The sequence below is a fragment of the Fusarium oxysporum genome, chromosome 8 (genome assembly GCF_000149955.1).
Source record: "Fusarium oxysporum f. sp. lycopersici 4287 chromosome 8, whole genome shotgun sequence".
In the NCBI taxonomy this organism is placed as follows: domain Eukaryota; kingdom Fungi; phylum Ascomycota; class Sordariomycetes; order Hypocreales; family Nectriaceae; genus Fusarium; species Fusarium oxysporum.
Genome location: NC_030993.1, coordinates 1,798,017 through 1,819,399, shown reverse-complemented (window position 1 = coordinate 1,819,399; position 21,383 = coordinate 1,798,017). Strand labels below are relative to the sequence as shown.

General features: G+C 50.0%; 9 protein-coding genes across 9 annotated transcripts; 2 read left to right on the top strand and 7 right to left on the bottom strand.

Annotated features, from left to right (window-relative positions):
• Positions 1-14: 14 nt before the first annotated feature.
• FOXG_18512 (uncharacterized protein) lies at positions 15-374 on the bottom strand (the record flags this gene model as incomplete). Its single annotated transcript, XM_018398622.1, has 1 exon — positions 15-374. One exon carries the CDS (start codon positions 372-374, stop codon positions 15-17), a length of 360 nt encoding a protein of 119 aa, XP_018237211.1.
• Positions 375-4,572: 4,198 nt separating this feature from the next.
• Positions 4,573-6,286, bottom strand: FOXG_03230 (uncharacterized protein). The gene is made up of 2 exons (XM_018380840.1): positions 5,782-6,286; positions 4,573-5,730 (listed from the first exon to the last, which is right to left on the bottom strand). The coding sequence occupies exons 1-2, from the start codon at positions 5,924-5,926 to the stop codon at positions 5,000-5,002; spliced, it is 876 nt and encodes a 291-aa protein (XP_018237210.1). The 5' UTR covers positions 5,927-6,286; the 3' UTR covers positions 4,573-4,999.
• Positions 6,287-6,552: 266 nt separating this feature from the next.
• FOXG_03229 (uncharacterized protein) lies at positions 6,553-7,350 on the bottom strand (the record flags this gene model as incomplete). The annotated part of the gene is made up of 1 exon (XM_018380839.1): positions 6,553-7,350. The coding sequence occupies one exon, from the start codon at positions 7,348-7,350 to the stop codon at positions 6,553-6,555; it is 798 nt and encodes a 265-aa protein (XP_018237209.1).
• Positions 7,351-7,785: 435 nt separating this feature from the next.
• On the bottom strand, positions 7,786-8,892 carry FOXG_03228 (uncharacterized protein; the record flags this gene model as incomplete). Its single annotated transcript, XM_018380838.1, has 1 exon — positions 7,786-8,892. The coding sequence occupies one exon, from the start codon at positions 8,890-8,892 to the stop codon at positions 7,786-7,788; it is 1,107 nt and encodes a 368-aa protein (XP_018237208.1).
• Positions 8,893-9,382: 490 nt separating this feature from the next.
• FOXG_03227 (uncharacterized protein) lies at positions 9,383-10,522 on the bottom strand (the record flags this gene model as incomplete). The annotated part of the gene is made up of 1 exon (XM_018380837.1): positions 9,383-10,522. One exon carries the CDS (start codon positions 10,520-10,522, stop codon positions 9,383-9,385), a length of 1,140 nt encoding a protein of 379 aa, XP_018237207.1.
• Positions 10,523-12,149: 1,627 nt separating this feature from the next.
• FOXG_03226 (uncharacterized protein) lies at positions 12,150-15,213 on the bottom strand. The gene has a single exon (XM_018380836.1). It carries the CDS (start codon positions 15,056-15,058, stop codon positions 12,692-12,694), a length of 2,367 nt encoding a protein of 788 aa, XP_018237206.1. The 5' UTR covers positions 15,059-15,213; the 3' UTR covers positions 12,150-12,691.
• A 473-nt stretch (positions 15,214-15,686) lies between these two features.
• Positions 15,687-16,928, top strand: FOXG_03225 (phosphoribosylglycinamide formyltransferase). Its single transcript, XM_018380835.1, has 3 exons — positions 15,687-15,988; positions 16,067-16,301; positions 16,359-16,928. The coding sequence occupies exons 1-3, from the start codon at positions 15,814-15,816 to the stop codon at positions 16,624-16,626; spliced, it is 678 nt and encodes a 225-aa protein (XP_018237205.1). The 5' UTR covers positions 15,687-15,813; the 3' UTR covers positions 16,627-16,928.
• Positions 16,929-17,009: 81 nt separating this feature from the next.
• Positions 17,010-20,525, top strand: FOXG_18511 (uncharacterized protein). Its single transcript, XM_018398621.1, has 2 exons — positions 17,010-17,077; positions 17,845-20,525. The coding sequence occupies exon 2, from the start codon at positions 18,520-18,522 to the stop codon at positions 18,847-18,849; it is 330 nt and encodes a 109-aa protein (XP_018237204.1). The 5' UTR covers positions 17,010-17,077; positions 17,845-18,519; the 3' UTR covers positions 18,850-20,525.
• Positions 20,358-21,294, bottom strand: FOXG_03223 (TATA-box-binding protein; the record flags this gene model as incomplete). The annotated part of the gene is made up of 4 exons (XM_018380834.1): positions 20,358-20,374; positions 20,430-20,844; positions 20,901-20,988; positions 21,050-21,294. 4 exons carry the CDS (start codon positions 21,292-21,294, stop codon positions 20,358-20,360), a joined length of 765 nt encoding a protein of 254 aa, XP_018237203.1.
• Between the last annotated feature and the right edge of the window lie 89 nt (positions 21,295-21,383).

The window sequence follows — 21,383 nt, the reverse complement described above, 5'->3', positions numbered from 1 at the left end:
TTTCATCGCCCAGATCAATTGATGTATAATTTTTCAATCGGGGAACCTGCCCATGTAAGTGTGAAAGGCGGATAATGTGAACGTGAAAGAGGAGAAAACAGGAACAACAAGTGTCTAACTAGGCAAAACGTCAAAACCACGGAGAAGTACCGCTCATCAAGCGAGGAGGGGTTTGCCCCGGACATGGAGAAGATGGAGAACCCAGAATGGCTGGTGTGTGTGTCAAGTTTACGGTGTAAGTCATCGCATCGGCGAGACACCCGAGGAACTGGCACTGGCACCGGGATCAGCCAAGATGGCGTAAATGCGGGTTCATGACGAGATAGTGCATTCGCATGGCCTTCAGTACCTGCTGCACCGTGTTGGAGCGACATTTCCCATCAACTGCATTGTCCCTGTTTGTTGGGGGTTGGTAATAACCCAAATGCTCGAGGACATACGCAAAGGTCTCGACCCAAGTCAACCAAGAGCTTGCTGCACAGTCATGTCCCTGGTGAACGACTCAACTCGGCGGTGGGCGGAGTACACCGAGTAAGGTGTAGCGCCTGGGTTTTGTGCCTGCTGTAGGACAGCTTTAGCATTCGGTGCCACGTAGATGCGCCCAGAGCAAGACAACAGGGGGCGTGGAAGCAGAAAAGAGCGACAAGACGTGGCGAAAACAGGGTGAAGAGGGGAGAGAGAGGAGACAAACCCAACAGGAATGGTGTGGCAAGGTACGTATCCGCACTGAGAGTTGCAGTACGGATTGTGCGTAACTATAGCACCTCAAACTGTCCTAGGTGCTGTATCGGTTCGGATAACGCTTGAGGATAGGTGTAGGAAAATCCTCGGGCTGCTGCTGCGACCTTCAGGTCGGACAGGGTATGCTGGCGTAGCGCGGGCGCAAGGGCCAGGGCGGGGAAATTGGAGGTGATAAGCTACTAAGAGATACTTTAAGGACTTTGTGAAGACATCCATGGGTGCGGCGGAGCTGTCTACCTTGGCTTAGCATACCTAGCGTTCCTGATCGTGCCAAGCCTCACTGTAAGAATCAGGAGTCTGGATTGAGAGTCGGGCGATGTTAGACCGAAATTGATATATCGTACCTACTCCATACTCAAAGATGGGATAGATACCAAGTTGCCTCGTACGTAAAATGAATGCAACTTGAACCGACTTGACAGTCGACACTATTCCCTATTCCCAACTCAACCCAGTGTGGGGAGTGTGAGTGGACAGCATCAATCTGTGGGAATGGATCTCTAAGGAGCCACTGAATCTGCCCAAAATGCAAGCCACAAAGCGGCAGAGAAACAAAGAGCATAGGAAAAAGAAAGGAAAGTCAGCCGCGAAGGCACAAAAAGCACTTTCAAAAGGCGATCATGATGGTACCGTCTAGTACTCCGTACTGGCGAACGGACAGAGACGGCATAGATAGATGATTCCGGTGAATGCCCTGCGTTCATAGGCGCGCACACACGGAATAAACGGAGTGTCTTGCCGTCTTCTCCTGACTGACGCCAGACCAACCTGATGATTGGCAACCTCGAAGAGAAACGGCTGGGCCAAGCTCAAGTCAGTCAGGTCTTTGTTCAAATAACCTCAGTAGCCAAGGCTACGGCGTGCTGAGGCGTACGCAAGGCTTGGTGAATCTCGTCATCGCCCTCTGAACAGTCTCACTATCGTCTCGTCTGTGCCAACTCAGCTTGGGCAGCCAAGTTAACTCTCACCCACTCAGTATTGCCAAGCCATCCTGGGCATGTGTCAGAGTTGTGAGGCGTGGAAGTGAAGTCTTGAAGGTGATTTATCATTGTCAGCCACAAGCGAGCAAGGGCGGTTTATCGACAGCCCAGGCACATGTAAAACGGGACATAAGTCGGGAGGATTCGACCGGTTGCAAACTTGTGATGACGATTCATCTCAGCTATCGTGGCGGCACCGTCTCCAGTGCAACCGTAAGTAAGAGGCTATCCGATACAATAGACATGTTTACAAAGCCTTGAAGAAAAAGTTCAACAACCAAGTCAGTCCCTGAATATTTTCCATCTCCAGACCTCTCCACGGCTCCTACCCGAACGTACCTTCCAAGTACCGCCCGGTATATGCGGGGGGAGCACTCGCCCCATGGGGGGTTTGGGGCAAAGGACCTGTCCACCCTGACCCCTGCAACCAGGATTTTCTAGTTCCCTTCCGAGCCAATCATAAGAGCCCTTGCAGACTTCAAGACAGGCTATCTGGTTACGGCAGGTCTATCCTTGGTGGTTGAGATCCGTGTCAGTTGGGGCCCAGTTTCTGTTTCCAGGCGGATACACACAAATTCGGCGGAAAATCGCGTTTCCCGCCGCCGACTTACACAATGTTGACCGTCCTTTTTGGCACTGAGAGAGTTTGACTGCTGATTGAGCGCATATAGTCGGTCCGTCAACTGTCTTGGGAGGTAAATCCTCAACAGACATGTCCCGAGTCTAGCTTAGTTTTACACAATCCTAGAAATTTCTAGTGAAACAACTCGATATCGGAGTTGATTCGGCCAATATTCTACACGGAGGTGCTAATGTTTAACAGCCCTGGAGGCTTCATGGTCTAAGCTACCTACCTTTCTTGCCTTCATCATACACAACCGGAAGGTACTATGCACTTGCCTTGATGTGATTTTCTTCAAGGCGCCTTCCTTATCTGAAGTGATTCGCTTACACGTGATAGGACTCTTCGTCTTCAGCTTACCTCGTAAAATTACTTTCCACTGACACTGACAACCTCTTCAACTCGCCCGGGCGATGTACATTTCAACGTAGCTTATCCAATCACAGCCACTCCTGTTTTCCTCCTCACTGCCGCCTTTCGCGCCGTTACTTTGGAGATCAAAGGCGCTACGAGAAAACGTTACGGAAAGAAAATCACTTCTAAGTTCAGGGTGGGAAGCGGAGACAGGGCTGATGCGGAGCAAAGGAACTTGAGCAACACCAGATCAGCCCTCTCTAAGCACACTGTTTTACCAGGAAGATCGAATTCTTAATACTATCAACAAAATACTGCTGTTTCACTGACACAAAATTGCAGCCTCTGGCAGTAAAAAGGTAGGAATCAAGATTTCCAACAGCAACAAAACTTACCGCCAAAATCTGATCTTGATGTGCGGGTTTTTATAGATCTACAAGACACACACTTGGGGATCCGGAATCCAAGGTAGTTGTCCGCCCTATTGCGCAATGACTAACACAATCCAACTGCATTGCAAGCGAGAAGGAAATTCCCAACTCTTCCCAAACTCTCCTTCCCCATCGGCTCCGCTTCCGTCCTAGACCTGCCTTTACATAGCTGCAACGATGCTGTCTGCAACACCCCCAAGAATGTGGTGATCAGCCTACAGTCAAGGTCAAGGGTCCCTGCTAACATCGACGTGTTGAGTGTCTTCTCTCGCACTTTGTTGAGACAGGAATATGATGCTGTATCCCCATTGGTTGTTCAACGTCAGCCAGCCTCGCGTTGTCTGTCAGCCAGCACCAGCTTGAATAGATCATGTCTCGCATGCCTAGAGACAATAGAATCGCCGAGTTAAAGAGCGGAACCGATTTCGCTTCTCCTCGGATGCGCTTAAATCATCCCTTTTAGAAATTCTCCCGGGGACATTTGCCAAGTTCGGATACACAGTATAGGTTCGGTAGGTGTTTTTGGTATTTGCTAATAGTAACTAATAGGTAGTGGAGGTTTTGAGATCAGACAAGCGAGTGCTGGGATCTGTGGAGGTGCGGGGATTGATGGTCGGTGCGTGTGGGGTAGTCTAGACTTTGGATCTCGCTCCCAGGCCCAGGCTCAGAAGACATGACCATGCTCATTTGCTCATCAAGCTCAACTGGAGTCAGTCATTTACCAGCTCAGCATGGGCAACCGGGCCTCTTTGCATTGGAACTTGAGCTCGTGGAGACTCCAGACTCACTCCACCATACAACCTGGGCACCCTGTACACCATGAATATTATCTACCCCCAATCATGCAAGCATTCAGCCAGTCTGCGCTCTGCCCCCTGCAGGTGCAGACCGCTAGAGTAGATGATTGATACTGGTACTCGAATTGTCCTTTGGCTAGCTTTTACCCCCGCGTTATAGACATGAGGCTTCATTTCCCCGTGGGGTTGACCCTTCGTCACACACCGCGTATGAGCCGAGCCCACCCTTTTCATTCCGCCGGGATGTTACCGAGTCCAGGAAAGAAAGTTTGATAATAAGGCTACGGTGCAGTATGCTAACTTGGCACTTATGGAATAGATCCAAGCCTATTTAAACACATGTGTACCTGACTCGCCGGATTCAATGATAGTTACATCATTCCAGGACCACTCATCAACTCGAGTCGGCCCAACACTTTGAGCTCCTTGATCTGACCGAGCTTTCAAAATCCGGGGTCCCCAAACGATTTGCACGAGGTGGCAGCCACTTCGATCCGGGTGCAAATGCGGGGTTGAGAAACAGCCTATGAAAACCGTATCTGTATTGGGCGCCGCAACTTAGATATCATCGGGAAGTCGGTCTTCGTTCCGGATAATATCGTGATAACCTCGGTCGTGTCAGGGCAGAGTTACTCAGCTGTGCTTCCTTTGCTGTCGCATCGCAATGTTGAAGGGCAACACTAGCAACACTGAAACGGAGGTGAGAAACCGTCAAGATTTGTTGATAGTGATAACACTGGCAATGGTTCGAACTGTGTCTGATCAGAGACGTTGTTCAAGCTCATGCCTGCTGGTGCCGACACTAGCTAAGGAGCCTTCTCAGTTCATACGAAACTACTTTTCTAAGCATCAAGACGTTGAGTTTTTCCTTTCTTGCGTCCCTTTGTCGGTAGATTTTCAGCATCAGATGGAGAATTGTAGTTCGTCAGGTCACGTTCAATGTCACCCTGCTGCTTTTGGTTTCTTCAATTTGTTACAGGATGTGCCCTACTTAGCGCCCTTGGGCCTTGATATATCCAAACAACGACATCAAAAGGTGTTGGTGCCGGCCTCGCTTTTCTCAGTCTCTCAGGGTCAGCCTTGGAGTGAGTAACCAACTTGACCGCTCTCACTGCCAAGCTGGATTAGACGCTGTCTCATACCGTCGGCCCTGCGCCTATCTTCCTCCGTGAGCGACTCGAAAGCACATTTATCAACCCAGTTACCAATTCCATGCTGTAGAACGTTCCTCGCTCGGAGAGTGCTGCCCTGCACATGGCCAACAGAGCCGTGTAGTGTCATTCGCTCCTTGCTGCTACTGTAAGCCCCGCGGTGCAGAATATTATTATTATAAAAGACAATATCGCCGGGCTGCAGCTTGACGATGAGCTGGTCTGGCAGGAACTTGGCAAAGGGATCTGCGTTTCGCTCAGTTGAGGTCCTAGCGCGCTTGTGCGAGCCAGGCACGACGATGAGAGAATCATCATCCCATAGAGCGAAGTTATACTGAGCATGGTAGGCATGCTTGCCAAGACGCTCCATCTCCTCGTCCTCACTAGCCTCAGCGGGGATATCATCACGATGCCACCTCAACTCAAAATCCCTTTCTGGCCTGACAAGCATGTTGAACAGCTCCATCACGAGATGCTCGTCTTGGCATTGCAGCAGCTGCTTAACAATGCCGAGAATGGCTTCAGAGAAGTACAGCTCTGTGAATAGCTCATGACCAGGGAGATCAGGGTTCATGAGATGTTGGACACCCCATATTCCATGCTCACGTGCCTGACTGGCATCCCATGGTGGGAACTGTTTTCCTACAGTTCGTACTGCATACTATTAGGAGAATATTTATTTAGAGTAATAGTTAGGGGTTATACCGTAAGGCCATTGCCCTTCGCGAGCCAGCTGAGTGGCCTTTGAGCTGACCTCGCGGAGAGCATCGAGCTTATCCTTGCTCACGATTGACTTTATGACCACAAACCCATCCCTGTTGAGATCTTGGAGATACTGCGAGGTGGACATGATGTGATATGAAAATGCGGGTTTTGGTCCGTTGAACGAATTGCGGCTTGCGGCGCGGCGCGGAAACGTCTGGTACTCTGCGGCTTGTGGACCGACGGTAAAATAAGACAAAAATTCCGTTACGGTCGGTACCCCTCTCGAGCTATAAAATAGTACTTGGAGATACAAGCAGCTGACAGATCATCGGCCAAAAGGCTCTGTAACACAGGCAAGGATGGTTGAAGAGGTCGAAACGAAGCGAGACTTGGCGCGGATATTTACAGAAAGAGTTTCAGTTCCTTTTGCAGGCCCAAAAGTGCTTCTTCTTGTGCTATTATGAGCCCTTTTAAGAATCGATGTGGGGAACGTACTCACCAACGGACGGCTCGTTGCATCTACTACAATGGAGCCTCATAAGGTCAAGTAACGTAGCAATTGGAGTACAGCATCGTGAGTAGTAAGAGTCTCTGTAGTCAGACATTCATTACGTTTACGCATGTGCCAGTGCCAGTGCAAGTGCAAGTGCAAGTGCAAGTGCATATGTAAGAGAATCCACAGTATCAACCGTGGTTGTCATAATCGTCATTCATTAACCGATTGCCAACCAGTTTCGTCTTTTACCTATCTATCCGTTGCCTTCGTAATGATCAACTGCACTTCTCGGCAGACCACCTCACAGCATATCCCTTGACAGTCTTCTGCACATCCAAGTCACCGGGGTCGTTCTCAAACAGTGGCTTGTCGAGTCTTCGCTCAGCAATCTGTTCCACCTCAAAGCCCTGATCGCGCGCAATGTCAAAGAATCCCTCATCAAGCTCCTTCTTCCACGGTCGGTATGATGTGAAGAAGACATAGGCCACGCTCTCACGGGAAACCTTGAGGGTCTCCTTGATGGACTTGACCATGTTTCCGTGCTCGCTGTGTCGGAAAAGAAGATCTGCCAGGATGAGAACGTCGAAGCGCTCCTCGTGAGAGTCATCAGTTGGGTTCAGGCGAGTGAGCAGTGGGATAGGGTCAGCGCCCCAGACGAAGCCCACAGCGTCGACAGTGTTGGCGATTCGGCCACGAGGCTCAACCGTTTCGTCACATTCATCGATGTTCTTCTGCATGATTCTGACGATATCTGGGTCTGGGTAATCTGTCACCACGACCTTGCGCGCACCAAGAATAGCAGCGACAAGACTGGGCAGACCAGCCGCGGCACCAAGCTCCAGAACCGTCTTCTCACGTACTCGAGAAGGATCCTCCTCGAAGAAGTCGGAGATCATCTTGGCACCGTTCCAGAGATGGTGGGCTTCGGTAGGGCTGGCGCCAACAAGGTGAAGTGTTATGGGCTTGCCGCCTTGCATGGTAAAGACCTGAGATGTAGGAGGGGGCGTAGGTGGACAGTAATCCTCTGGGTCATCCATGAGGTCGCCAAATCCATAGTCTACCTCGCCAGACATTGTGTCGAGTGAAGAATGCGATCCTGGGCGAGCAATAGTAAGTCTGAAATATGTGTGGGTGTAAGATTCTGTCGATTGACTTTTGTGTGATTATATGGGTGCAGTTTAAATACTTCGTGTCCTAGGGAAGAGCTATTCTTTAAGCTCGTTTTCTCGCGTCTGGTTTCGGTGACAAGTTTGTACTGAGATCTGAGTCTCAGAGCCCAAGTTTTGCTTCTTCTGGTTGTTGAAAGTCGTGAAGAAGAGTTTTGATTCGAGTGGGCCAAACTTCCAATTGGTGCGCTCCCACAGTGCGCCAAAATATCCATCTGTCAATACCATCCCTCAATAAACCTACCATATAAATCCACCGAATAAGAATAGACAAGTTGTTCTTCCGCAGTCATGGCCCCAAGACTTCCATGGAAGGAAGGGGAATATAGGTGAGTATCTCCTCTATCCGAATCGCTGCCGTGCCAATTCCCTCAACATGCTCACAGTCCCCTCTTCCCTTTCCCTCCATGCTCTCTTCTTCTCTTCCACCTCTTCCCTTTTGGCCCTTTCGATCTCCTCTCTGCGAATTTCCCTCTCTGTCTTGCGCCGTTGCTCTCTTTCCTTGGCTTTCTTATACTCATCCAATGAGTCTCCACCGCCCATGAGCTCTCTCTCGTCTTTGACTTCCATGGCATCGGGGCTCTTGTCGCGGAACGAGCGCATCTTGTCCGCCACTGCTGCTCGCTTTTCCAACATGCGCTCGCGAGTCCCGGCCTCAGCACGAGGGACCAAGTCTTCAAGACGCTCCTTCTGCAGAGCTCGATCAGCTTTGCGCGCTTCACGTAGGTCCGCGATAGATGCTTGCTTGTCTTCTTCAGCAAGCTCAGCTCGTAAAGATAGATCCTGAAGTGTGGGAATGCCTGGTCCAGACCGCCGTGTGTGATCAGAACCTGGAAGTGTTGGGCCATAGTCATCTTCATCGTCCTCGCTCTCACGATCTTCTCTGTCGTTCATAGGTTCTTGCACTTCGTCCCGATGCACAGAAGCACGCCTTGCTTGAGGCGCAACTGGATGATTCGATGTAATTCGTGCAAAGGTCTCAGGGTCGTACCATCCTTCTGCCAACTCCTTTCGGTTCCACTTCCCAATGAAGCTCTTCCATCGCCCTCTGACTTCATGATCGTCCATCTCGGTGATGTCCTTCTGCTTCTGAAGGCTTAGATATTCACCAAACAGTGGCTTGAAAGAAGACAGATCGGCTTTTGACAAGGGTCGCGCCTTGAATGGTAGGTTAACCACAGCCTCAGGCTTGCGACTTGCATGATCCCGGGATTTATGTGATGAATGATGGCGATGATGATGTTTGGGAGACGAGCGACGGCCGCTTGGCTCAGAGTGATGTCTCTCGTGTCGATAAGATGATGTCTTAGATCGTTTGTTATCAGGTGATCGTGATCGTGACCGTGACCGTGAGCGCGTGTTTTTATATGAAGTGTCGCGGTCCTGGCTTCTCCTATAATTGTAGTCACGGTGCGGTGACCTTTCTCTAACCCGGTTACTGCGGTCCATCTCGAAGCCTTGAGACTATGTCTGAGTATTGCAATTCCAATAACTAAGCGATTAAAAGTTGTGGTGATAAAATTAGAACATCGATGAGATGAATCTGGTTCAAAGTGTTTTAAGATGAGATTTTGAGGTCAAGGGATGAGCACAGTGCGCTCCGCTTTTCTTCAATGTCACTTTTAGGTTAGTAGTTTACAGCAAACACAATGCCTTTGCAGTGAATGATGAGACTAATGTGAACTCAGAATCATGTATCATAGCGTGAAGGGGAGTAAATCGTATTTCTATGCATAATGTGCCAAAGCGTCTCTATTCTTCTCAATCTTTCAGTGGCCTTCTTCGTCATTCCAAAACTCCAATGGGTATAATCGCAAACTAGCAAATCGCAGCCCTCGTCTTCCCCCCTTACGTGATGATTTCTTTGCATCCGCAGGATCTCCAATGGGCGAGTTTGAAAGGTTGATCGAAGAAGCTCTCATACTCTCAGAGGTGTTTTCTAGGCCTGGCCTTCTGCTTCCACCGCTGACTCAGAGTTGCCATGAATTACACAGCCTAAACACTGACAATCATCTCCGCACGGACAGCTTGCCTCCTCACCAGCACAAGAGTCTCCGAATGGGTAACTGACAAAAAAGAAATCATTCGCCGACAGTGCTTGCTCTTCACTAATGCCTGACGCCGCTTCAGAAGGAGTTTGTGGGGCGACTGGCGATACAGTCCCGTCGGTAGAGCCGATAGGGGGTACAGAAGCCGTGTTTGTGGTAACGCTGTGGCCATTTGTTGTAGGCGTTTCACCATTTCCGTGTCCGTTCACATGGGTGTAACCGGTATCCATCATGCTCTGCCAGGCCGATCGAACATAGTTCTGCGTCGCTTCATTGTACGGATGGGCTGCGCAGCCTACACACTCACACGAGGCACCACAGCTACACTGATGAGAAGTGCCCGTCGCTGAATGGGGAGTTTGAGGGGCAGTCGGGGCCGGGAACGGTGTTGCACCATGCATTCCGAAGGGTGAAGGCATGCCCCCTTGACCAGCAAAAGTCATCGCGGCCATTACTTGTCTCCATTGCTCCGGCTGAAGAGGCTGCAAGTATGAACCATACTGAGGTGGGTATGTGAATACAGTGGGCTGAGGGTAGTAGGCGTACATGCCGTTAGGCATCATGATGGGTGTCGGAAAAGGCGACATCATCATGCTGTTGGGCGTCGGTATATCGTTGGCCGGCACATTATCGTTCTTCTGGTCGAGTTTGGGGGAGTCATTACTGGAAGAGCAACAACTCTTGGCCTTGGCTTTCGGTGGGCCTGGTACTGAAGGCATTGTAATTGGAACGGAAGCAATATTATTGGAATTTCCTCCTCCGCAGCAAGAGCCGGCTTTTGGTGTAGACTGGATTGGTTGTTCTAGAACTTGCGTGCTCGTTATTGAACCAGACTGGCCGGCCATGGTCTCTTTTGATGTGCCTGGACTCATCATAGGGGGTGGTATATGTGGTTGGAACGCTGGATACATGACGGGTCCAAAAGGGCTGTCTGCTGGTGTCATACCCATACTTCCATAAGGAGACATGTCAGGAAGAGGCGCGACCGGCTTCTGGGATATGTCCTCGAACGAGGGCAAAATATTGAGCATTTTGGGATCCATTCGCTGGAAGGCCGATGGGTCAACAGATTCTCTTCTGCTAGAACTTCCGCCTTTCGAACTCGTTTTCTGTACTCGATATCCAGAACCTGGTGTTTTGCTAGCAGGGCTCTGGGGTGTGGAGCTGCTTGTGCTATCACCGTTCTCAGGCTTTGGTGATTCGGTGTCTTTGCTGGGACCACAATGGCATGCTTGTTTCTTTGGTATCGCGGCCGTGACTCTGCCGCAAGAACATGGGCGAGAAGCCGGATGAGGACATGTACTAAGAGGTCTACCCGGCTTCCTCACAGGTACCATTAGTCGCTCGCTTGCGTGTGTACATTTAGTAGAGCGATGGCCACGAATACAAGGCTCGCTACAAGTCCAGAGTTAGCAAGGTCTAACCAACAGACCGACGGCAGTTGACTGCGCCAAGATTAATCGTACCAGGCCATTTTTATTCCATTGATGAGAGGCATGGTGAGACTGTCGTCGGAAACGTATGTACGACGGATGACAGAGGTGGAGCAAGACGGATAGTGGTAGAGATGGTGGCCGGCTCACAGCCGTAACAATTGCCTACAAATGCGCAAGTCTCGCAAGAGTCGACATGAGAGGGAGAGTGTGTGGAAGAAGCGGCGTGGATTACTCGGCGACACTCGAGGACTCGGAATTTGCGTCGCAAACGACGGGATACAGAAGGCGGGTTTCCAAAGTTCACGGCGGCTGTGCTATATGAAAGTGTCGTACTAGGACTCAATGAAAATGGTAGCTTGTGGCCGATGTAAGTGACTGCTATAGAATGCGAGATTGGTGTGAAATGGCATGTATCGTCGTCGTTGTTGTCGTGTAAGAAGAAGATGTAACAAAGCAAAACGGAGGATCTTGATCTAGACCCAAGACGAGAGATGGTTCATTATTCAGGGACCCAACCTTTCCCCTTCCCTTGTCAGCAGCCGGCGGACGACCTGCCTGCAAATGTTCGTCGCGCCCCCCACCATGCGGGGGCTGCAGCGTGCAAGAAACGCCCTAAAGAGCCCAAAGGGTGTCTAATCCCAGCAAGGCACTTGGTTGGCAAGATCACTGTGACGCTAACGACAGACTTGGCTCTCGGCTCTGGCGCGCATCAATTTTGGTGTTCGGTGCCAGCTCAGCTAAGATCGGCTCGGAATAGTAGACGTTGAAAGTCATGCCATGTTGAAGATGGTTCCGTGATAAGATAAAAATTATTCCGAGGACATGTTAATATGAAAACGAATGTAATAGAGTGTATCACCAGGATTTGAAGTTCTCCATGACGTTGTTGATTTAATATTACCTACAAGCCAAGCCCAACATGTTCCCCCCGGCTCAGGCCCGTTCCTCTAATTCAGCCGCCGCCGATACGGAGCACTGTATAGCCGGAGACCCGGCGGTTCTCTTCCGTGCAACGTCCGAAAGAGCATATTTGACAATTCAACGACTCTAATCAAAATGAAACATGTTTAAATATAAATACAAGCTTGGTCTGTTCCCTCCCAATAATAGTGAAGAAGAAAAAAATCGACTTTACCGCATTTCAATCACTCATGTCACTTTTCTCTTCCCTCTCCACTATCTTGTGTCCGTATCCATCAGCCAACCCGGCCGAGTGAGCAAGTTTCCATTGGCTCAAAGGCCCCGGCCACCTTCAACACCAACACCACCATAAAGCTCAAGCGCTCAGCTTTCTCCTGTCGACTGTTTTTACCTCATACGTATGAATTACTTTCCGCCATATCAATATTTGTGACGTAACATGGTTCGGGCCTCGACAAAGTTGACAAGAGTTAGAGGCACAGTCCATCCTAATAGCATAGACGCATAGCTCATCACAAACTCATCTGCCAACGACAATGTTGCAATTATCAACATGTGCTTTCCACATCTACGTTACATTGTGCCTCTGTTCTAGGCTCATCTCCCGTGGGATCCTCGTCTAGTGTCTGGTCTCATGTCATGCTCTGCACATTCTTGGCGTTCCGGCCTTGATATTGGATCCAACTCAACTGATCTTCAAATGTCCAGCGGTCGCACACAAGCTAGAGATCACATCCTACTCTTTGGTCCGCCTTGGTCCCACGCCGTTAGATGGCGCCATCTTGCAGACGGAACGGTACGTCTAATCCATTACAAATTGGTATCATTGAACTTGGCCTATCTCTATGCGCCCTTGTCCGAGTCGTCTGAATCAGCAAACATATCCACTGCTCGCATCCGTCTTCGAGGCTGTCCGGCTTGAGACGGTTCTTCTTTGGTCTTGTTCTCGGTGCCGACTGTAGGTTGATCTGTAGGCGCTGGGGGCAACTCATCCCCCACAGCCTCATCTTCATCCATTGGTTCTCCAACCACATCGTCTTCGTCGATAGGCTCTCCCTCGATGTCATCCTTGTCGATGGGTTCTCCCTCGATATCGTCCTCTTCGATCGGCTCTCCAATAACATCATCCTCATCGATCGCCTCGCCCTGAACGTCATCCTCCTCCTCCTCGTCGACGGTCGAAACCGGTAGTGCACGTAATTGTCCATCCTCCACCGTCTTCCATTTGCCCTTCTTCTCTTCGCTATCCTCCTTCTCAATGGCAACCAGCGACGGCGGGTTCTCAAAACTTCGAACAAATAGTTCCTGGCTCTCAACAGGGAAGACGCACCATCCCTCCCAGAGATTCAGAACAAGGTGAATGCTACGCTTCCACTTCTCTGCACGTAAACGTCCCCACTTGAGTCGCTCCGCCATGAGGCCCAGTGTCTCGAACGTCTTCCGGTCTTTCAGTGATGTCTCAAATAGCTGCCGAAAACGCCAGGCGTGCCGCACGCCGCTTGTCGATGAAGACGACAGTATATCACTGACGACATACAATCCCACCAGACTAGCACCACTGATATCGGGGCCCTCGTTGCTTGGCGCCTCTTCGGGGGCGCTTGTTTGTAATTCTTTACTCTCGGACTTCTTGTCAGGGTTTGCGCTAGTAAGAGCAAATGGCTTCTCAACATTGAAGGTGATCATCGCCACGACCTCGTCAACCCCTCGACTAGCATGGGTAATTGCGAAACTCGTCACTCTCGCAACATCGCCCTTTCTTAACCTCGACATCGACGTCGGTAATCGTGCAAGGAGATGTGTTAGCTTGGCTTTCTCCAGCGGGTTGAGGAACGCCTTTTCGGACTCCGCATCTGGGTTTTCCCTCTTATTGTCATCCTCAAAATCCTCGTCGTCCGATGAGTTGTACTCTGAGTCCGACACGAATTCATCCAGCTTGGTCGTGTACTCAAACTTGAGGTTCTTCTCTGGGGCCTTCCATGCATGCGAACCATCAAAAAGGGGGACGTATTTCCCCTGTTGTCGTGATTGCTGTGAACCTGTAATGACCTCCCAAAGTCTCCATCGGTACCATATACCGCCTTGACTTCTTGCATCCCATATCCATGCCCATTTTTCTTCCCTTTGCACCTCAGGTCGTGACATTAGCAGCGCCTCGAATTCTGGGCCATGGGCAAGAACTCCCTCGATAACCTTGCTAATTAGTTGGATAATTTTTACATCAGTGGGCGGTTTGACCGGCACATGTAACAGGGCCGACCGATTAATGCCTGCGCCAGGAGGTCCATAAGAGGTTGGGGGCGCAAATCTGCTATTGAATCCATGCTGCGTGTGCGGGTTTTGTGGTCCTGATGGTTGCTCAACAGGCTTCGCACCAAAGGGATGTGATGTCGCTGAAGAGCCTATATTTGGCAATGCAGCCGAACTCGCAACGGCTGATGAAAGATGGCGATGGAGAGATAAGTAATATCCATAACCTAGATATCGGTTCTGTAGCGCATTGACGGCCGCATCGATCTCGTTCGCAGGTGTTTCCTGGGACAACGTGACAATCGAAACGGCATGCTTTCTTTCCGAGTTCCCAGAGCTGCTCGAAGGTGTGATTTGGACATTCTCGACTGTCAGATTGTCTGGGATCAGGGCCTTGATCGTGGCTGGGGAAGTTCCTGGAGGAATGTTCGACAGTCGCAGTGTAGGTTTCGCTATAGCCTTCTCTTCTGCCCTATCCGTCACACCGTCCATATCTTCATCATCGCTTGTATTGAAAGCTCTCGCTGCTGGGATCGGCCCTCCTCCACTGGCTCCCTCATCATAGCCCAGGACTCCCTTATCCCGCGATGGCCGCGCAAAGTCCTGGAAAGATCGCTTTTTCGCGAACGAGGATGGCGGAGGTCCCAAGCTTCCTGGTCCGCTCTTCAGTCCCGATGTCCCAAAATGTCGTCTTCCCGGTCCCGAGGGTGGTGGCGGGCCTCCAAATCCATGTCGCGGGCGTGGAGGTGCTGAAGAGCTGGGTGCGTTGTGTCCATCGAAGTCATCATCGCGGTCGAAACTTTTGACGAATTCATTATATACCGCGGCGGTTTCTGCCTCTTCTCGTAGTCGCTTGGCTTCAGCTTCTGCCTTTTGTTTCTCGAAAGCGGACTGCTTGGTCGGTTTTTGCAGCTTGGCTTCCAAGCTTGGGAATTCGGATACGCCCTTTCCGGAGGACATTTTCGGTTTCGATTTGTAGTTTGTTGATTCAGTGCATCTCTGTTGTCGCACGCGAAGTATACCCAGTCTCCATCGAGATGCAGACCGTTGAAAGAAAGACTGAACACAACGTTGATTGAAGTTATGGTTAGCTGTCGCAATACCTAGTCACAGCGCGTCCCCGAAGCTCCAGTTCAGTGGGACTCGTCACTGTAAGCCTTATCGCTTACGATGTGCTAGTTTTAATGGGGTATAACGCAATTCGGTATTTCGAGGTCAACTACCCTATGGTTCCATAAGTGAGTTGCAGTTTCGGCACCTATCGACTGTGGTTTCGGGCTGAAGACATTTGCTTGATATGACCAAGAAGGGGGGATGCAGCTTGATGAAATGTTTTTGCGTTGTAGCGAGTCTCCCGTGAAAGTGGCTTCTAAAATCGGAGAAAGATTAACACACAACGGAGGTAATAATCTTGACAAAAGCGATAGAAGGCTCTTAATGTAAGCTGTTAGGACGCAACTCTGCACCCCAAAACAAACCAAGTGGGACGATGAAGTATGATCACTGTAAATGCTCAAAATAGGCTAATCAGCTTCTCATATCTTGTTTAAGCGTGTCTTGGGCCATTTTCTCGACAATGTGTGTTATGCCGCTATCGGCATCACGTGATACCCTTTAGAGGGGGAAAGATTTGAACTGAAGCTGGAGAATATTATTCGGAGTGGTGACTGAAGCATACTACAATCTTCAGTTCACTTCAATATCTACACTTCAAGATGTCGAACCCGGACCAATCACCATGCAGAATTCTAGTAATGGCCTCTGGTTTTGGCTCTAACTTCCAGGCTCTCATTGATGCGATATCTACCGGTTCACTCCCAAATAGTCGTATCATTTCTCTCATTGTGAACCGACGGAATGCACACGCAACTGTCCGAGCCGAGAAAGCTGGTACGAGCCCTCTCACAAAATCTTATACGCCGTGCTAGTCCATACGACTTTCATGTGTATATACTAACTCGCGACAAGGCATTCCTTGGCAATACTTTAACTTGATCTCTCACGGATTCTTGGAAAAGGGAGAAACCGACGAGCAGAAAGTGACTGAAGGTCGTCGGAAATATGACGCTGCGTTGGCCGAAAAGATTCTCTCAGCCGACGAGAAGCCTGAGCTTATTGTTCTCGCTGGTTGGATGCACGTCTTCTCAACTGCTTTCCTGGACCCTATCCAGAAAGCTGGTCTGAACGTCATTAACTTGCACCCGTGAGTATAATGAATTACGTCCTTGCAAATTACCGGATCATTAACAAAACCACACAGTGCTCTACCAGGAGAGTTTGACGGAGCCAATGCGATCGAGCGAGCTTATGATGAGTTCAAGGCTGGTCGACTAACACGCTCAGGCATCATGGCCCACTACGTGATCGCTGAAGTAGACAGGGGTACTCCTATCCTGGTCAAGGAAATTGAGTGGAAGGGAGAGGACCTAGAACAGTATAAGGAGAAGGTACACTCTCATGAGCACGAGTTGATCGTCAATGCGACTGCAAAGGTGGCACAGGAGACAGTCAAGAACAGAAGGTCATAAAAAGGAAACGACATAAATACTGCTATAACAGCACTGCACAATGACTATGAATGATGTGAGATGATACAAACTTCATATACAAAACTCATACGGAACATGAGATGAGAGGCAGCTCGTCTCCATTAAAAGCAGTTCTATATCGCCATAGGGGTGACTAAAAAGCTACTCTCGTATGTAGGTTTGTTGGTTTGGCACAACCGGGAATAGAGTCGTGGAACCAAAGAACCAGAGAGCATTCCTTAGCTCAACCCTTCATTATACCCTCTTACAGAATAAAACTCAAATCTGTCTCTCCCTGTTCCATATAAAATCCCATCCCTGACATGTGAAGTTATGTCAAAGCCGGCGTTGACTGAAACATAGCCTGTCGGATATTTATTAGCCCGCTGTCCATACCAACTCAACGTGTAAGTGGTGTTATGTTTGTAAGCTTATCCCCCTTTCAAGTCAGGCCAGGGTTCAAATCCATACCACGAAATCCACATATGGATCCATAATGTGGATCCATATCCATTCCATTCCATTCCACGTGGGCTTCAGCATTTCCATATCCACGCCACGAAGCCCCTTCCACATGTTCCACATGTGGAAATCGTGGAATATTTTAGGTGGGGTTCGAAAATACCTTGATTTCCTTGTGAAATCCCGCATATCCTAAGTACTTTCTATCACCCACAACAACACAACATCGATTTGCCACCCCATTTTCCTCCGTACACAATGAGTCCATTCTGGGGGCTTCACTGTTACTCGCGTTACTACCCCAAATCGAAATGGCCACTCCCCATCCTACCAAGTCAACCACATCCGTTCCAGAACGAACAGAAGAGGACAATCAACGGCTCTTTCAGCTCTACAAAAGCTGGATCTTGACGGAGAGAGACGGCAAGGCGCGTCTATAGGTATATCGGTTCGGCTACGAATATCCAGCATAACAAGAAACAGGAACGTCGGTGGGTGTGTTGCCTTTGCGTCAAGCAACGGCGGATTTTAATGGACCAATGACAAAAACATTGACGTCACCGAGGGCGGGCGGGACCCATTAATTACCATTGTTGGACGAAGTAGGTTTCCATTCCACGAATTCCACAATATGGATCCATTTCCATAATGGATCCATTTCCACCCATTCCACATCGAAATTATTAGTCAGCATCCATATCCACGCCATATTCACAAATGTGTCGTGGAGTGTCGTGGATTTGAACCCTGAGTCAGGCCATGCATGTCGCTTCTTCACATTCTCAAACATCCGATCTTTACAAACAAAACATGATTTCTTAAACTGCTACAAACGAACGCTTCATCTAAATCCAATCCATATGCAGCTTACGCCCCAAGACCCTGATGTTCTATCATAGCTTGGCCTTCGTCTCTCCAATAAACGCCCGACCCTTCTCGAGCTCATCACACAGCACCAAGGGTCGTCCACCGCGCGATCCGTCCTCAGTTATTAAACCTGTGTACACTCCGTTCGTCTCTCTTCCGACTCCATCGTTTTGGATCTCTCTCCATCGCCACTTCTCGCCAAGCTTACCACCATTGCCTTGCATAACATCCACGATCTTCTCGCCCAAGTTGGGTAGGAACTTGAATCCATGTCCGCTGTCGCCTGTTGCAACAAAAAGTCCCTTCCAGCCCGGGTGGTAGTCAACCAGCCACTCGCCGTCTCGTGTATCGGAATACCAGCAGATTCGAGCCTCCTTCCATGGTCGGGTTTCTAGGCCACGTATAGGACACAGGTCCGTGAGCGCGCGGCGTAGATCTTTGTCGGCCTCGGCGGTTAAAGGGTTCGAGGAATCGTTGCGAGAGGTGTAGGGTTGAGATGCGAGGAAGGGTTCCCGCTTATCGTTGGGTGAAGGAGGAAGAGCGTTGTTAATCTTGACCGGGTTAATGTATCCGAATGTGTGGCGGGCGGCCTTGAGGACGTTATTTCGAGGGGGGATGAGGAAGAGGCCGGTGCTGAGGTTCAACACTACAGGGAAGTTGTCGAGTCGCTTCTGCTCTTCTGGTGTGATGTCCATATACGCGACTGCATGGCCAGTAGCCTCTGTTCTTCCTCGAAGGTCAACGAGCGAGCCGGACCAAGCACCAGCAGCTACCATGACCACATCGGCCTTGAGAACCTCTGAGTCGCTCAATTTCGCACCAATGACTCGGTCGCCCTCTGTCACGAGCTCTGTCACTTTGCCGTTGACGAACTGGATACGTCCTGTGGCCTGAGCCTGCTTATAGAGCCACTTCATACCCTCTCCAGCATCAGCCCAGCCAGAGTTGCCATTGAGGTAGCCCCAGTCTCCGGGATAACCGTCTGTGCCGAGGAACTCTTGGAGAGCCTTGGTACTCTCCAGCTTTTGGATCTTATCCACAGGCAGACCAGTCTGCTTAGCGATCGACTCGACATTCTTGGCGCTCTCCTTGGTATAGTCCATGCCAGACTTCTTGAGCTTGAAGTCTCTGGGGGTTTCGCTAGCGCAGAGGACAAAGCCCGACTCGGAATATCGTCCCTGTCCACCGACCTCATGGTCACCCTGCTTTCGCCATTCCTTCTGCGCCTCGGCGGCAAGCGCGGCATAGTAAGGGTCCGAGTAGTCGGCTCGTACAATTCGAGACGAGTCTACACTGGCAGCATCTTCTGGAGGAAACTGTCCTGCGCAGTCGTCGACGACAGTAATCGAGGTGTTGGAGTAGTGTGGTCGTTTGGCCAAAGCCCAGGCGGTGCCGAGCCCAAAGACTCCAGAGCCAACGATAAGGATAGAAGAGGGAGCGCCAGCCATTGTGACAGACAGAGATGATAGACGGTCGAGGAGAAGACAAGAAAGGCTTCCTACGAGGCACGATCACTTATCTGCCACTGTCAACAAAAGAAAGTTGACATGGGCCGATGAAATGCGAAGACTTTTCCCCGTTCCCACACCGATCACGGCGTTGTCCGAGTAGGAGAGCGTCGCAAACGACACTAGAACGGGGCCAAAAATCGGCTGATAAGTCTTTGGCGCTGCCGAGAATCGGGGCTAGTTTGCTGATTGACTGAGAATGCCATTATTGGCTGGGCACGTGAGTGGATAATCATGCATCATCGACGCACGCGAGCTTCACACACAAAATGTCAAAAAAGACTTCAAACTTCGGAGAGAACTTAAAACTTTATTTATATCTCACTACTGAGAAAAAATTGCACACTCTGGAGGATGCATCTCGCAGATGTTGGTTCAAGTTCATGGCAACCATGTGATTGTCTTGGCCACCAGCAGATGCTGGGGTATGCTCTCCATGTTTTCACGAACTCGTTACCGAGTTCATGTTTTTTTACTGAACCCTCAAAAGGCTCACTTGGGCAACTGTTCGACTTTGTTTCCTCAGCACCCTCTCTCAACTCAACGCGTCCTTCAGGAATATTAGAAGCGCTCAAATCAACTGAGCGCGTGCGCCACAGTACTGGCGCGAGCAATCTATGATGTGTCGCGGGATGAGTAGTCTTTGCTTTTCCCCAGAACCGAAATCCCTCGTAAATAATCCCCTTCCTAACCGCCCCTGCCAACGCCATTGCAATGCAGAAATTCAAAATGGTACAAACGCAAATTCCTGGCCTCCAGCCTGGGCATCAAGACCAGGTGAAAGCCAGAGAACATGAAAGCAATCGTGGTATCATGACGGGTTGTCTAATCATACACGTCGATAAGGTGACATTGTAGTGTCGGATGTAAGATGACAAAGAGTCAAGTGGCACCTTAGACTTTGCGGAAATCTGATAATGGTTGTTAGTATCGATGTGACCAAAGAAACAGTGAATAAAGACAAACCTTGCAGCACAGGGTAGATCATCTCGAAGGCCTGGTAGATTTCCTCGCGGACCTTGGCACCAGTCAAGACGATCTTGCCACTGACGAAGATGAGAAGCACGATCTTGGGTTTGATCATGCGGTAGATGAGACCGGGGAACAACTCGGGTTCATAAGAACTGAAATTGTGATGGCGAGATGCCAAACCCTCAAGTCGGATAGGGAACTTGATATCGCAAGAGCCGACAATGTTCTGAATCTTGAAGTCGGTGAACTTGGCATTGAATCCAAGCTTCTGAATGATACGAGCGTACTTTCTTGAAGCGAGCTTCGAATCGTCTTCAGACTTAGCACCAGTGACGACCATCTTGCCGGAAGCGAAGATCAGAGCGGTGGTCTTGGGCTCGCGGATTCGCATGATGACAGCGGCGAAACGCTTTTTTCTGTTAGCAACGTGTTTCTTACTCAGTATGCACGTCAGGTCTGTAGTACCTTAGGGTTGTACTCTGCGTTACGAGCGTGCAGAGCAATAGTCTTGAGGTCCAAGCGGCAGTCCAAGTTCACTGTAGCCACGATGTTCCTTTAAAGTTTGCCAGATAAGCCTCGCTGAGCATAAAAAGGTCACTCAGGAGGATACATACTGTAGAGTGGGAGTAATTCCACTAGGTCCTTGAGTAGCAGCAGGCGTCGCGACAGGCGTTGCGGGTGCCACCCCATTGCCATTTGCCGCCTGCTGGCCATTGAGGGCAGGTCGCTGAGCAGCATCACCGGTGCCGGCGGGCGGAGGTGTCAGCTCGTTGGTAGCTCCGGGGAACGATAGCGATCCTGGCGCCGTGAACGCCTTGGCTTGCGCCGCGTTCGATGGGTGTGTCTGGATGCCTTCCATGATTGGAGTCGGTATCGAGATGTTTCAACGGTTATGGAAAAATCGCTGAACAGATCTAGAGCAGGACCCAAGTTAGCACCGCGCATCAA

What these genes read in the sequence shown, in the direction of transcription:
- FOXG_03230 (XM_018380840.1), bottom strand. Translation starts at nt 5,926, where the DNA reads ATGTCCACCTCGCAGTATCTCCAAGATCTCAACAGGGATGGGTTTGTG. An exon ending in CGAAGGGCAATGGCCTTACG is followed by an intron (nt 5,731 to 5,781) that starts GTATAACCCCTA and finishes AATAGTATGCAG; the next exon opens with TACGAACTGTAGGAAAACAG.
- FOXG_03226 (XM_018380836.1), bottom strand. Translation starts at nt 15,058, where the DNA reads ATGTCCTCCGGAAAGGGCGTATCCGAATTCCCAAGCTTGGAAGCCAAG.
- FOXG_03225 (XM_018380835.1), top strand. Translation starts at nt 15,814, where the DNA reads ATGTCGAACCCGGACCAATCACCATGCAGAATTCTAGTAATGGCCTCT. An exon ending in TGTCCGAGCCGAGAAAGCTG is followed by an intron (nt 15,989 to 16,066) that starts GTACGAGCCCTC and finishes ACTCGCGACAAG; the next exon opens with GCATTCCTTGGCAATACTTT. An exon ending in AACGTCATTAACTTGCACCC is followed by an intron (nt 16,302 to 16,358) that starts GTGAGTATAATG and finishes AAAACCACACAG; the next exon opens with TGCTCTACCAGGAGAGTTTG.
- FOXG_18511 (XM_018398621.1), top strand. Translation starts at nt 18,520, where the DNA reads ATGTATCCGAATGTGTGGCGGGCGGCCTTGAGGACGTTATTTCGAGGG.